The sequence below is a fragment of the Thunnus thynnus genome, chromosome 7 (assembly GCF_963924715.1).
Source record: "Thunnus thynnus chromosome 7, fThuThy2.1, whole genome shotgun sequence".
NCBI lineage: Eukaryota > Metazoa > Chordata > Actinopteri > Scombriformes > Scombridae > Thunnus > Thunnus thynnus.
In genome coordinates this window covers 25,946,956-25,962,032 of record NC_089523.1, presented here as the reverse complement: position 1 = coordinate 25,962,032, position 15,077 = coordinate 25,946,956, and the positions used below count along the sequence as shown (strand labels likewise).

The window sequence follows — 15,077 nt, the reverse complement described above, 5'->3', positions numbered from 1 at the left end:
ACAAATAAATGATAAACTCACCATACTCCTGCAGTGACTTGCACATGACATCTAAGTGGGTGGAGCCAAACGGGTTCCTGACAAATCTCCGCCTCCGGCGCAGGTCATCTTCCCAGTAGTCAAGTCGCCAGAAGTCGTGCAGCTGACTATAAAAGAGATGAGAAGACAGTTAAGTATCAACACAGATGACATTTGCACCACTCTCAACATGAAAATATCAATTAAGAAAAAAAAAAAAAGAGAGAGACAAGAAGACAGGCAGGTTAGACAGAGCACACACCTCTCAGTGATGGTTTGGTTACAGCAGCTACTTCCTTATCACAGGAAAACATCTTGAGGAGAAAAACCAGGCCACAGATAGCAGATTTATTAGGCTGACTAGTGGCATGCTCTGCAGAGGCCCAGTAATGTAAGCTCTGCTAAAGCCCATAGCATCAGAACAGCAGGGAGCAGCAGCAACCACTGCGCACATAAATCACAGGCACTCCCATTAACTAATACAGCATCAAATTACAAGTATAAATGGCACAGCTTGCCTCCTTTTTTACAATGTTTTTTAACAAGTCTTGTAAATCAAAGGTAGGAACCTCAACGCAGACAGCGTGGGGTTTAATGATCGGGGTCTTGGGGCGGTTGAGGCATGAGCCTATAAAACAAGCCCCCTCCCTGCATATGTGGAGCCATGATTAAAATAATGTGCTGAAATATTCATTGAAATGATTCCCAGAGCCCTGGAGCAACCCGACAGAAAATTGCATTTTTATTCATTATTAATAACAGCGAATTAGGGTTGTAAAAAAAAAGAGAAAAAGAAGAAAACAGTTCCAGCATGTGGTAACCATCTTTGTAAATGATTATTCCAACATTAGTGAGGACCTGGGATAATTTTATTGCTTGCAGCTAATGCAAACCATTAAGCACCGGGACTAGCATTAGGTTACTAAGTGCTGCTTGTTCCAACTGTGCACTAGCTGGAGCTATTTCAAAGCCTTTATGTTTCCTTTGGAGGGAAAAGCAGCACAAAAAGTCTTGTCTTAATTTACCCTTAACAGAGAAGAGGTTAGTTAAAAAAATAGCAATGATTCAAATAATTGTGTACAGTTGACAGTTTTCTTTTTAGTCTAAATGTGAGGGAAATATGGCATCGCTGTTTTGTTTTGTTACAGATACAGTATAGCATGTGTGGATAGGATAAAACACCACGCGCTTTAATTCATACAGACATTTTTATTGCTATTTATTACACAAACAGGAAGTACATGATGTAGTATGACATGCTCTTCTCTAAAATATTGTCTTTACCTCTATATTATAAAGAAGTAAAACACATGAAACGGCCGTCCAAAGCTCCGAATGAAACCTTGAATCTATACTGTGTCCAAATCCAAAGATTTTCAGTGCGTGCAGGGTACAGTAATGGCTTGGCTGGCAGCCTTCTATTTCATTGTATGGTTTCTGCCCCCTTCCCTGCCACAGTATTGAGGCAGTCTAAACAGATTAAAGTGTTACAGGGGATCACATCACAAAATACAGCCTTCTTGCTCCATGAATATAATATCTACAAATGTCAGAAATCAAGAGGCTCAGGAGACTTAGCTGGGCTCTGACAGCAACAAGAGCTCAGTTTCAGTTAAGTATCAATCAAAATTGAGAATATGTGTGTGCGCGCGCGCGTGTATGTGTGTGCGCACGTTGTATGCACAAAGTATCGCAAGCCGCCGCATGCAAAGCAAGACTAACGCCTTGAGCTTGTCCCCTGTCAATCTCCCTCAAAGCTTAACTGAGGAAAAGAGAGATGTCAGTGGGTGGAAAGGAGAAACCCACGTAAATGATATTGTAAACGCAAGATTACACAGTGTGAAAAATGTAAATCCACTGTAGGCAACTGGGCGATTACTGCTGAAGATTATGTCCCCTAATTCTTAGTGCAAATAGACAGCAGATGACAGTGGGGGATAAATCCTCCACTTTGAAGATTTCCTTTTACCAGTATTAACTGTATTTGATACATTTTATTTGGTCTGCGAAAGGACACTCATTGGAGTCCAAGTTTAAGCTCGGTTTCAGCCAAAAATAAATTCATCTGTCTTTAACAGATATCTAATGCACAACAAAGCAAAAACCCCCAACTTACAATGACTGATTAATGAGTTGTAGCCAAAATTTTGTCCTGTGCAGATGGTTTCAGTTTGAATGTGGTATTCTGGTGTTTGACTAGGACCTGTGATATTCTAGACTATGTGGTCAATGCTAGACCGGATTTAGACTGTGCCAAAGTGCTGTACTGAAAGGAACCTCCTCTCTGAGGGTGGTCCAAAAAGTGCTCAGGAGGATTGGAGTCCCAATGGAGATCTACAGCTAGGTGCTACTGAGCTCACACACAAGATTTCAGAGGTGGCATCGAGCCACCGAACCACACTTCCATGTTTTTACAGTAGGGTGGGGGGGGGGGGGGGGGAAGAAAGAACTTTGATGTTATGCCAAAATCAATGTCATCTGCGCGCATATTTGACTCAAACCCATATAGTAAAATGGTACTTGGCAAACACATGCGCACACTGCAGACGATACATTTTCAGTATAGGTGATAAAACATAATTCCTGCTGTAGAATCATTAATAGAAAGCTGGTTGTCTGTATTGTCTCTGTAACAACAACAAATTGTCCGTCCAATAGCATTCTTTATTAAACAGAGTTGAATCGAGACCTCCCTATTTTCCACATCAAATGTGTCTGGTTTCATGACAACCATAAAGAATGGCTGTGAGCCGGCCTCCTCCTACTGGCAAAATTTATTAGTCCAGTCACCCATCAATCACCCAAATGGATTTCAAACCGCATTTTAAAAGCTAATTTTCCAGCACTGATAACCTACTACAGGAAACAGGAGCACCATTATTTATGGATGCTTTCAGACTTGCTAAGTGCAGCAGGATAAATGTGTAAGAGGACTATCGTCTATTCTCCTCTTTTTCAAATAGGTATTTAAAGCACATCTTTCCTCAAGGAGTGAGTCTTGAGGTTTCTGAGGTGTCAGATCTAACACCCCGGTCTACTGGGAATGTGTTTTGTTTGTAAAAGGAAAGGGGAAGCTGACAGGCATAATTCCCAATAAGATGGGGAAGGAAAGAAAAATAAAGGGATTGATAACAGTTTTATAGGAAACTATAACATCATTTTAGAAAAGAGAGATGCTTTTGACAGCTGACAAGAGCTCATAATGGAATAGAGTATGATATATTCTTGGCACAACTGGTATATTAGGGCAGCAAAAACCCGTTTCCTCATATTTTCTCTTGATTCTTTTGAGAAAAGTATTGATGGTTGAGTAAGAGGGTAAAACTTGAGCCAGTGCATGGAAAGACCTTTGCTATTAGAAGATTAAAGGTGCTTGTTGAGGCCTGAATTGTCCGCAAAGCAGCAAAAAAATAGTCTAACACCGCATTAGTAAAAGGAAAATAAAAGCTATAACATTACAGGTCAGCTAAATCAGAGCATTGTAACATTAAATCTGCGAGTGAAATAAAACCCCTATAATTAAGATGCAATTAATGAAATAAAGGTAATCATCTACTTAATAATTAACTTCATGGTTTTAAGTCACTTAAACCAGAATGGCCCAGTGGGCATGTACAGGGCTGGACTGCAAGCAGATGAAGATCTCATGTTTGAGGATTTCCTTTTTATTCTATTTATGCTCAGAGAAGATTTGTGTGAGGCAGTGGAGAGGAAGGACAGGGACATGCTGATTCAATAAAACACCATTATACTCCTTTTAAAAGCTTCCATTGGTGACATGAGTAGGGGGGTAATTATAATAAATACCAGTAATCAGTGACAATTCTATTCAAAGGAGCAGTGACTGGTTTCTATCACACACACACACACACACACACACACGCACGCACACTGAGACACTGAACACACGTCGGTTTTCAGTGTTACTCTGAGGACAAGTGATCTTTTCTTTCATTTTCAGTTGTCCTAATAGACTCTCACTATGAGTAATAAAGTCCATGAGGCACTTGAGATGCAAATGTCACTGTTTAAAAGTAGTGATTAAATATAAACTTAAAAAAAATAAAAAATAAATGAAATAAAATAAACAAAAGATATTTATTGAGAGTTTATTAGTAACATGTAGCTGCCCGAACAGGATTATCGAAGGAATTCTGCCGCCATATTCAGTCCAGAATCTTAGGAAACGACTTCTCTTTCAACCAAATGACATTACTTCACTGAACCCGTCCTTTGATTCTATTAAAATGACAACCACATATGTGCATCCTTAATGATAGAGATTCCTCACATCATGGAAATCATACTGCAGCCAGCAGACACTAGAAACTCAAGAGAAGAGATGCAAAAACATTGTCTGTCATCGTTGCATCCTTTTGGTGTGCATTTTTACGCCGCATTCCTCAACATATTGCTGCTAGATCAAGAAAAAAAAAAAAAAATCACATAAAGACACTGTGCATCAAAAAGCGGTGACTGGCAACCATATGGTGATGAGCATTTCTCAGCCCACTGCTTTCAAAGTAATCTATAAACTGAGAAAAAAAAAAAAAAAAAAACGGCGCAATTTCCTCTATAAAAACACATCAAGTTTGATCATGCATCATGCAAATGCCAAGTGTTAAGTGACTCTACGGCCAACATCATGATCGGATTATCACAGAGGGCTGGAAATGGTACACAGAACTTTCATCTTTCTAATTTTTCCATTTCTTATCATCGCTGCTCTCAACACTGTTGCAGACGTGAGAACACTAAGCTGTGATCCAAGTGCTTCTAGTTATTGAATATGACTTTTCTTTTGTAGATTAAGAGATAGAGAATAGACAAGCTGAGGAATGGGTATAGGACAAAGACAAAAGGGAAACAACACAGCAGCAACAAGATTAACTCCAGGTCATCTGGCGTAATGAAGACAGACGTACGCGCATCAGACGAGGGATGAAGAGCCGTACTGTACTGTGGGTGAACTCTCTTGGATCGCCGGCTTTGTGGATCCCCATCTTTCACTGGAAATGGGGCAAAGTCAGGCGATGCCCGGCTCAATTTCAACACCCGATGAAATTGATGATTGTGTGAATGGGCCTCTTTCCAGAGATAATTAGCACAGTGTGCAAGGTTAAGAGTGCCCCGAGGGAATAGAGCCTGGTGTAGGTCAAGAACAAATGCAAGAGTAGAATATCAGTTTGCAAGAACAAAAGGAGCGTAATGTCTTAAATAAGATCTAATTAAACAAAGAATAAAAAAACATTATGGCTTGCAAGTTGCTTTAAATGGAGCTGTTTAACCCTTGCTAGATAGTGGACTCAGAATTACAGGTCTGGCAGAAAAGGCTTTCATGAAAGACATTATAGCATCATTTACAGCCTTTTATCTGGCAAAAAATGGTGACTTATAGGCACCTTATTTTCCAGTGAGTCCAATATTGAATGCTAATATATTCTTTCTAATTTTACACAAAAGTAACTCTTTAGCAGAATGCATTAAGGAGATACTCATTTTGCTACTCTGGATGTCAGAAAAGGCAATATTTACTTTACTTTTATACTGTCAAGATGATTTTTGTTAATATTAACATGCTCAATGGCTCAAGCAGACACCTTGGCCTTCCTTTTCTGCCCTGGAGAGGTCAACAGACATCAAACCTTGTGATGCTATAGGGCCATTTGGGTGCAAACCCCCCTCCATTGTGTTAGTGGACTTCTATTAGAATTGATAACCCTCTCAGGCGAGACCAAATACTCTGGGCACATCGTGAGTAAAAAGGTTCATTCCATCACAAAGTTATTATCCACAGGCAGATTGTTACCATTCATCACGTGTGAGAGATGAAACTCACTGTTAGTCAAGGGAAACGGCTGTTCCACTGCCTTACCGCGGATCAATATATGCCGCCATTTTACTTTCTCTCGTCTGCTACAAAAAAGTAATTATACAGAAGAAATGTTGACAATCAATAGACTAGTCAGGTAAGGTTAAGGTCTGCTGTGGGGGCCGGCGGAGGCTCCTCTGTCAGCTGTCACTGATGCTGCTGATGTGAACGCGGACACCCGCATGGGAATAAAGGGAGGTTTGTCTCCTTCAGCCCCTTTTACTTATCTGTTAGGTCGGTTGTGTCGCCACAATTAGTTCCTGAAGAGCGGAAGAGAGCGCTGGTAAATGAATAGAAGCGAATCACAACACAAAGAAGCACTGAGGCTCAGATTGTGAGGAGTACTTCAGTTGAAGTGTCGGTAGTATGGGTATGTCTGTGTAAGGATACATCACCTGCACGAGATGTAAATGGAGAATGATGGACAGATGGAAATATCTTTGTAGAGTATAAAATAATCACTTCTGTGATGCTGAGAGACATAAAAAGGATACTTCTACATTTTAAATATGCAACGAAAATCAATTTATGAATAAAAATAAGAATAAGTTGGTGATGTACCAGTCACTGTGTAATTCTAACAGTGTATTTTTACACCTTTTTATTGTGTGTGAAACAGTTGCTGTTAAATTTACTCTCCTGCGGTGTGAGTGAACTGCAAAATGAGAGATATTTATAATACTGTCACAGTAAAAATGGTCCTGGGTTACAAAAATGGTGGATGATTTTCTTCAATGAATTCATCAGCCTCGCCTTGACATCTACTTTCACTTTGGACGAGTCTGAACTTTATAATCCACTGGCAGGGTTCAGAGGTCAACAGTAGAGGGGACCAGAGGGCAGGGAAAATCACTCTCTCCCTGGAAAAAACTCTGACATCCAATTTTCAACTTGATTTATCAGTGTAAAGCTAAAATTGATAGTGTGTCATTACTGGGCAGGGAGCTGTCTTGGAGAGATGTATCAAAGCCTCCTCGTTTTGATTTAGCACGGCGGATCAATACAACCCTATACTGTTTCAATTTGAGGGGTATTGATTTTCCTATGCTGACTCTATACGGGGGGACATTCATCATCAAGCAAGCATATAGTATGATCTAACAGGCCACCATAGGGTCTGATCTGCTTATTCTTCACTCAGATCACATGACTGCACAGCAGCTGTTTTCGAGCCTCGCGCAGATCGTTTCCTTGTCGTCGGCTGTTGTCATACGTGCTGCAATACAATTTGGTACACTGTTTGCCGCAAAAACAACAGTTCAAAACGGAGTGGCCCTCAGAGGTGCAGATAACCCGCAGATGTCTGTAATTCAGGACAAACACGTGCACGTCTAATGGCAGGGCAGGTGGCAACATCCATCTGATGACCACAGTTGCAAATGCACACCGGTAAAAAGGTGGGAAAACATAACTATAAGTTATACTACTTCCTGTCTCCTGCCTGCCTAAGAATAATTTTGTTTATAATATATTCTACACAAATGATAAATATCCCTTGGCATGTCTCTAGGCAGAACTTAGGAGTAAAAGGCAAAGCAATTTCAGTGCACAAGGGTGAAAACAAACATTAACAGCTAAAGTCTCTCTTTCTCGCCCTCTCTCTTTGTCTCTCTCTCTCTCTCTCTCTCTCTCCCTAACACACACACACACACACATAGACATAACAGACAGCCACCTCAAAATGCTTGAGGGCTTTATATTTTACAAGAGCAGCATAAATGGGAAAGTTAATGTAGCATTGAATAAGACTAAGCTGCTGAACTGCAACACTGCCTTGAGCTTGTGAGCATATTGCATCATTTTTCTTCACCAGCAGGTTACCATTAAATTTGAATTTGTTGGAAGTTTTGCGGTATCATTTACAATGCACTCATGCTCAATAACCTTTTGTTTCAATGCAAATGCTATGCGTCTGAGAGGGACTCCATAAATATTTGAACAAGAGCCCAGAATGCAATCCAATAGATTTTGCTATGGGTACTCCTGCTAAGGTTCAGTCAATTTTATGAAAATCTGTACTCTTCTCAGTCATGGCCAAAATATTTTTTCATTTGACAATATCTATAATGAAAAACATAATTTTGAATATTTTTGTGCCAATAATAAAAACACACATACACATTCTCATGTTCAATTTCTGCGTAGAGGCTCTAAAAATACCATCTATGAAAACACCAACACACAGACTGATTTATTGAAATAGACGACGTTTCAATCCCGTTTAGAATAATCTTATTCTGTGTTACTTTTCAGTCTCGTCTGGCCTTTGCACATACATGTGATGTGCATATAATAACGCTCCCTCTAGTAGTTCTCAGATGAACCACTTCAACAGAAAACGACACAAGGTTTTTTGTAGAGCGATTTATGCCAGTATAACTACCTTTGATATCATGAAGCACATAGAGAGAAACAGTAGCTCATAGGCATCCAAACTATTCTTCTTAATCCGCAAAAAAAAAAGAAACCAAATGTAGCAGCTCCTGACATCTGCTGTGTTTGGGTGGAAAATCTTTGAACTTTGCAGCAAGTGAAAGACATAAAAAAAATAGCTGTAAAAAGTAATTACATGAACTATAATATTTTCCTTGACAACAGTAGATATGGTTTAAGATATGAAGCAAACTTAATTTCAGCAAACACGGTTAAACATCTGCATTGTATTTTCAAAAAAATTAATAACAAAAACCAAAGCTACTGTTTTAGCAAAGGGGCAAAATTTGTTTTGGCAAATCAGCAGTGGTGGTTTGTGTAAGAGTGGCGTACCTCCTCTCGAGTGCCTGGTCTTTGTCATGATGCACCTCACTACTGATTTTACTTTAAACCAACTCTACATCTGACCTGAATCCACTGATATGGATTCCACTTTGGAAAAAGACAGAAATGAACATCAAAACAGAACCTACCACAGTTTCACCTGCAAGCACAACTGATCCTTCCTGGTCCTATCATTGAAACAATTACATGCACACTGTTACTTATATCTGTAACACAAGATAAATGGTCAAACTCTGAGCTTTTAACTCAATACAAGCAGTATGTTGTAAGACCTCTGTTTGTTTGATATAACTAGCTCTTGATCCTTCCCCTCTGCAGTGTATCTGTGGGACCAGGCGAGTGGTGGGAGGCGAAGCGGGAGAGCCAGCGGTTATTTTAACAGGGCCCATGGGGAAGTCTGCAACTACCACCAGGTGCTGGTCTGTGTTACTGAGAGGGTCAATGAATGCCTGGACAACACTGCAGAAACACCCCCACAACCCCCCCCATCTTCCCCTTCTTCAACCCCCGGTCTGTTGAACGACCGGCCAATCAGCTGTCCCCAGAGGATTAAGCCACTCCGCACTGTAATTGCGTTTGCTGACCAGATCGCTGACCCTATCGGTTTCTGGGAAAATGACATTAACTGGTGGTCCTATCCCATCACTGTATAGTTTTGTGAACAGGTAACTTTTGTCCTCTAGGTTTGGACCTAACGTGGTTCGTGTTGGTCTGAACGTGATCTTCATACATCCGAGTGAAGGGGCTTACCTCTGGGCCAGCGTCCCCCAGGCGCCGTGCTTGTTGGTGAGGATGTTGACGATTTTCTGCTTTAACTGGTTGGCCGTCACGTGGTCTCTGTGTTTAGCGGCGCTGATCAGGTGGTCACACATCTTCTCTTCTTCTTTTCTATCAGCCGCATATTGGGCACAGTTGGACTAATTTGAGATTTAAAAAAAAAAAAGGAAAAACAAAAGGAAAAACATAGCATGTGAACCTCATCACATATTTATGGCTTTAGGTACAGTATCCCCTGCCAAAAGTGATGTCTGACATTGTTGTAATAGCGTTTGAGACTATTTTACTTGAATAAAGCCAGAATAATATATATCCTCTAATGGAGCATTTGTCACGCTGAAGAATGTTATGGCTTCATTCAACACACTTGAGTGCATAAAGATATTAGTGGACAGCTGAGAGATATATTTCTGCTCCCTTGGAGGAGTGTAGTAAATCATGGGGAGCACATGAAGGCAGTCCATTCCCTAAATGCGGACAGATGAGGCTCCCTGCTACGTAGCTGTGGATAGTGCTATTAGAGGAGAGGGGGGAAAATACTATTATAGATCCACAAAGAATACAGTCTGTCAAGGTTAACAAAGCTACACTGGTCATTATATCAAAGGGCATGCTATTCACCTCTGTTATAGTAATGTTGTAAAATGTAAATATGCAGCTTTATTTTCTAAAAAACAAAACGTAACACAAGAATGTGTTCCCTTTTGTAACTTGCAATACATTCAATATATAAGCAATATGATTCAAATAATGCTTGGTTCACTATTTGGGAATATGTTAGGTGTCAGAATGATAAAGTTAAAGTTAACCCCAGTTGCCTACTGGTTAAGACTGGTAACACATAACCACAACGTCGATGGTTTGATTTCAGCAGCTGACCTTTGTTGCTGTATGCCATACCCCCTCCCTCTCTACCCCTGTCTCCTTTCTCTCTGCACTTCTGTCAAATAAATGCAAAAAAAAAAAAAATGTATTTGACAATAAAGTCCAAAATGTGAAAACTAGCTAAAATACATATTTGTGTTTAAATATTGGTTTTTATATCAAGTTCCGGGAGTCGATGCATCTGAAAAGTGTTCCAGGTGGCTAAAAGTAATCTAGAGGAGCACATCTGACTCTGTCTTCGCTGCTGAAACAAGATTGTCTTACTATGCCACCCTGGGGGAACTCTTGCTAATATTCAAAATCTAATTTGCTAACAGAAGCTGGAAGTTAATTGAATTTCCTGCTTCAAATTTGAATTCTGTCAGATATTATACTTCAACATATTCTTCATAAAGGAGATAACTCAATCTCTGCTTGTCACCTCACATTACCACGTGATGCTGTGACAAATATCAAATGTTATTTATCACTTTAAAGCATATGACGCTTCACCCTGACACCAACTTAATTGTAAAAATGTCTTATCTGCGTCCTGAATCTTCAATCTTGGAGAGTGGGTAATAAAGTAACGTCAGGCCTAGATGAAAAGTGTAGGCTGTCTGGAGTTGGCAGACAGAACGGATGGGGCCAGGTACATTTCCCCCCTTCTCCTGACATTGCATATCTAGCCGTCTCTTCCAGTTTATCTAGCGGGTCAAGGATCCTCAAGAACTGTATATCAAGCAGCTGTTTGAGGATGGCTGCTTTTTCCTGATAAGAAACTCATCACTCCTAACATGTACAAGCTGCTAACAGAGGTGGCAGTAGTATGTGTATGTGTGTCTGTATGCTTGTGTGGTCACGTTTGTGTCATCACACACACACACACACACGTATGTCTTCTAATGTTCTACAGCAACCAAACAAAATATTTTTATACAGTAAGATCTCTCTATTTTTTCCATCCATCTCTATGGTATTTTGTTTGTTGAATGTATTATTCAGCTGAACAGCCTGCATCGAAATATACAAGGGCTATGTCTTTCTCATGGTGGTTTCAGACAAACATTAGAGGAAAATAAAAGCGCAATAAAATTATTGCAAGAAAATTAATGTTCACGAATTGCTCAAACCTCGTTACGTTTCCTTTCATGTCTGAATTGGGAGTGGTTTGATGTGGGTGGGCTAAATGTTAATTCAGGAGGCTGTGCCCAAAGTTGGTTGGGAAAAGCTCATATTAAAAGCCTAAATTAATATTGTCGGCATATCCCTTTGCTACCAGTAATTAAATTCCTTTATAAGGAATTGTACTGGTGAGGAGTTAATCCTCATGAGGACACAGAGGGACAAGATTACTGAGCATATACAGTTGAATGGCTGTTCCATGCTAATAGGATTTGTTTAGGGTTCATTAGCACACAGACGAAATGTTCCATTTTCAAATGGTATAACTTGAATTTAGAAAAAGCAAGAAAAACACAGTTTGTACCTCAAACTCTGCGTGTTTGTGGACGTCCTCCGCTCGCTGTCTGTTCAGGATGAACTCGGCCTCGTTGGCGACCCGCACTATGTGGTCCTTCATAGCATGGCAGAGCAACCTTCATAACATTGCAGAGGAAGTTAAATGCAGCAGACTGCGTGTTACTATTCATTATGAAATATATCATTTGTATTAGCTATAGCTGGGTGTGATGATGCCCCTGAGGAAGGCTCAAGGTTAAAGGAAATATAACTTGTCAGGATTGTGTGATATTCTGCTTGTTGAAAGAGCAGACTAGTAAACAGCATCATTGGTCTGTGATATGTTGCGGGGCTGCAGGTCAGTGACGGATCCCTCTGTAGCATTAAGAGAGGGAATGGAGTGTCATTAGAGCATTGAAGCCTGTCTGGCACACTCCTGATTGACTGGGCATCCCTTCTCCCACTGACCAGAGCATCAACCCGGCACCTGTTTTGCTGACAAGTCTGGCCGTAGACAACTTCTCACATGACTGACTCTGGAGACTCTGTGGTCTCTGCCCACATTCTAATTTAAATTCCAGTATCTTTAAACATTGAAAACACCCTGAGTATTGTGTGTAGATTACATGCTATTTTACACACCATTAGCCTAGCTTTGTTTTAATTAAAAAGGAGCCCCTGTTCCTCTCCAGTGCTTGATACAGATTGTAATTTCCCTCCTGTCCCAAAGAGAGGCAATAATCCAGAGGCTGCATTCATCAGCTGCTATTGCCTCTTTAACTGTTGACAAGCACTCATTAATAGACAGACGTTCAGTGTTCAAAGAGAGGGGCTGACAACACCGAGCTTTGTTTAGAAACCAAGAATAGATGAGAAACCGAGTTGACGAGTGATATCCGAAAAAAAAAAATACACACTCTTCATTACACTTCTGTGTTATTATCTCAGAGATAGGGAACTCTTATCAACACAATTATTCACACTTAGACTTGATTTCGCCATTGTTTTTGGTTAACAGGCAGTCATCTAAAACGATTAAAATATCCTAGTTGAAAACTCTTGAAAACTTCCTTATCTGGTGATTATACACGTGCTGTAAATCAAGACAAGAACAAAACCGGTTTGAAGACAAATTCTCTCAAATCTTATTGATCTGAAGCACTAAATCTGTTGTTACATTATCTTATGTTGAGTGCCTCCAAGCACCATATACTTTGTAGTCAGTGGTCAACACTGTGATCTCTGTAGACAGACTTTTGGAGCTTTTAAAACAATATCTTAACAAAACTGTAAGCACAAAATAACCCTTCATGTACTTATGAGTCTATACAGAGCTGTGTCAACATGGTAACCTGGGGCAGAACTGGAGCATGGAGAAAGAAGCATTATCAATATTCAAGTAGAATGATCAGTTTACTTTCATAACAATTAAAAGCTTTAATCGGTGTATTTTAGCGCATTTGATTACAGGTTTGCATTTAAACAGCCGCATCGTGAAACGCAGGAACAGCACATAACTACCTCCCTGTTGTTGAACATACAACAGATATGTCTGTGTCAGCCACGCCTTGTAAGACACACGGAGGTAACAGACTAGCTTTCTCTAGATCTGTCTAGTTAAGCAGAGCAGGTGTGCAGAGACTTGAGTAAGACTGGGAAATTATGTATCTGTCAGCAGCACCCTGGACAGCACCGTGTGGCCCAACTGACTGAAACTCTTTGTTCCAGGGCCAGCGGGGGGACTGAGAGAGAGAGAGAAGCCTGGCTGGACTGAGGCAAGAGCCTGGGCATAGAGGGGGCCTGGCCAGATGGGTCAGCAGATGGGCAAGGAGGCTGAGCCGCCCCTGATCTGCTCTACAGAAAACCCTAAGTCTGGCCACACCCAGAGACCAGAGGAAGAGGGAGAGAGAGAGAGAAACAAGAGATATTTAGAAATACAGCGAGGCTGGCTAAGATGGAGAGATAATAAGGCAGACATGGGAGTATGACCGCACTCTAGTGTATATATATTCCTACTTCAACCAGTCACCACAATCTTATTTACTTTTATCCGCTGCACAGAAGCCAACAAGAGGTTTAGAGATTATCTACACCCTGCTACTTGGTCCAACAACCTTTTTTTTTTTTTTTTTTTTTTTTACAGCTGCCAGGGAGAAGACAAAAAGAAAATACACATACTGATAACAAAAGTATTGATAAATGACTGCTAGGCTGAGTGATTTAACCTCATGTATGGATACATTACCTTCCTTCGTTGATTAGCTCAATGAATGCCAGGCCAGCGTTCTTCTGAATGGAGTTCTGCCACTCCTGAAATGAAAGAGGTTTGTCATTTGTCACTCAGCGAAGCTTTAGCGTTTTTGATTAGTTTTTAGGCTGTAAAGAGTTTCGGTTCCAGACAAAAACACGGGATATAATTATATCCCTTTAAATGATATTAGATGTTGGTTAAAAAACATATCATGTCACAATGGCCAATTTTCCTGAAATATCACAGAGGCAGTAAAAGCTAAAAAAAAAACACTTTCTCAAAACAGCCAAAAAAGCAGTGAGTAAGAAAATATCCTTTTGATCCAACATGCAACAAGATCTTTCAGAAATGCATGACAAGAATCACATTTCACCATCCAAATTGCATATTTCAACTGTAATTGAGATTATATTTGATAGCTTGTAATTCAAGTAGGTAAAGAAAGCGTTTAGTTCATATGTCCTTTGAGAAAAAAAAAAGTGATGGCTATAAAAAGCTGAAATCCTGCACCACATGTGTGACCATCCTTTCTTCCTCTGTGAAAAGATCTGTAAACACAGGAGAGATGTAATTGTGGGATGAAACTGTATCCTCTCACTTAAATACAGCCATTTCCTCTGTCCCTTACAGTGACAGATTACTGAGCAGGCTCACTGAGCCCTGCAGTGTGCGCCTGGAAGGGATCCGAGCCCTGGGCCGGACTGCCAGCACTTGCTGCCTCACAACATGCTCTGGAAATGATTAAAAAGCAGTTTGAGAGCGCGCCTTTCACTGTGGGAAATTCAGCTCTCCTGTACCCTCACTGAGGTGCAAATGGAAGGGAAAACAGAGAAGGCCACAGTTCAAAAGAGGAGGGAAAACACAGGAAAATGAAAGGAAAAAGGTTTTCAGTACTGGGGGCTACTAATGTATATAAAACTAAAGGCTATTCATATAGATAAGGGGCCTTTGAACGTGGCTGTCCATTAAAATTTTTCAGTAATTTATATTATTGTCACTTCAAACAGAGAGAGTAAATGGGGAAATATAAATAAGATAATTGCTCAAACATACACT

At 40.3% G+C, this 15,077-nt stretch overlaps 1 protein-coding gene across 3 annotated transcripts in view; it reads right to left on the bottom strand.

Moving 5' to 3' along the window:
• The window catches only part of nbeab (neurobeachin b), a 205,698-nt gene that overhangs the window by 72,395 nt on the left and 118,226 nt on the right, over window positions 1–15,077 (bottom strand). For all 3 annotated transcript variants that reach the window (XM_067595181.1, XM_067595180.1, XM_067595178.1), the window contains 4 exons: window positions 14,016–14,080; window positions 11,799–11,907; window positions 9,419–9,585; window positions 22–146 (listed from right to left, as the gene is read on the bottom strand). In XM_067595181.1, the coding sequence (XP_067451282.1) occupies window positions 22–146; window positions 9,419–9,585; window positions 11,799–11,907; window positions 14,016–14,080 (466 nt within the window). The remainder of the gene's footprint in view (window positions 1–21; window positions 147–9,418; window positions 9,586–11,798; window positions 11,908–14,015; window positions 14,081–15,077) is intronic.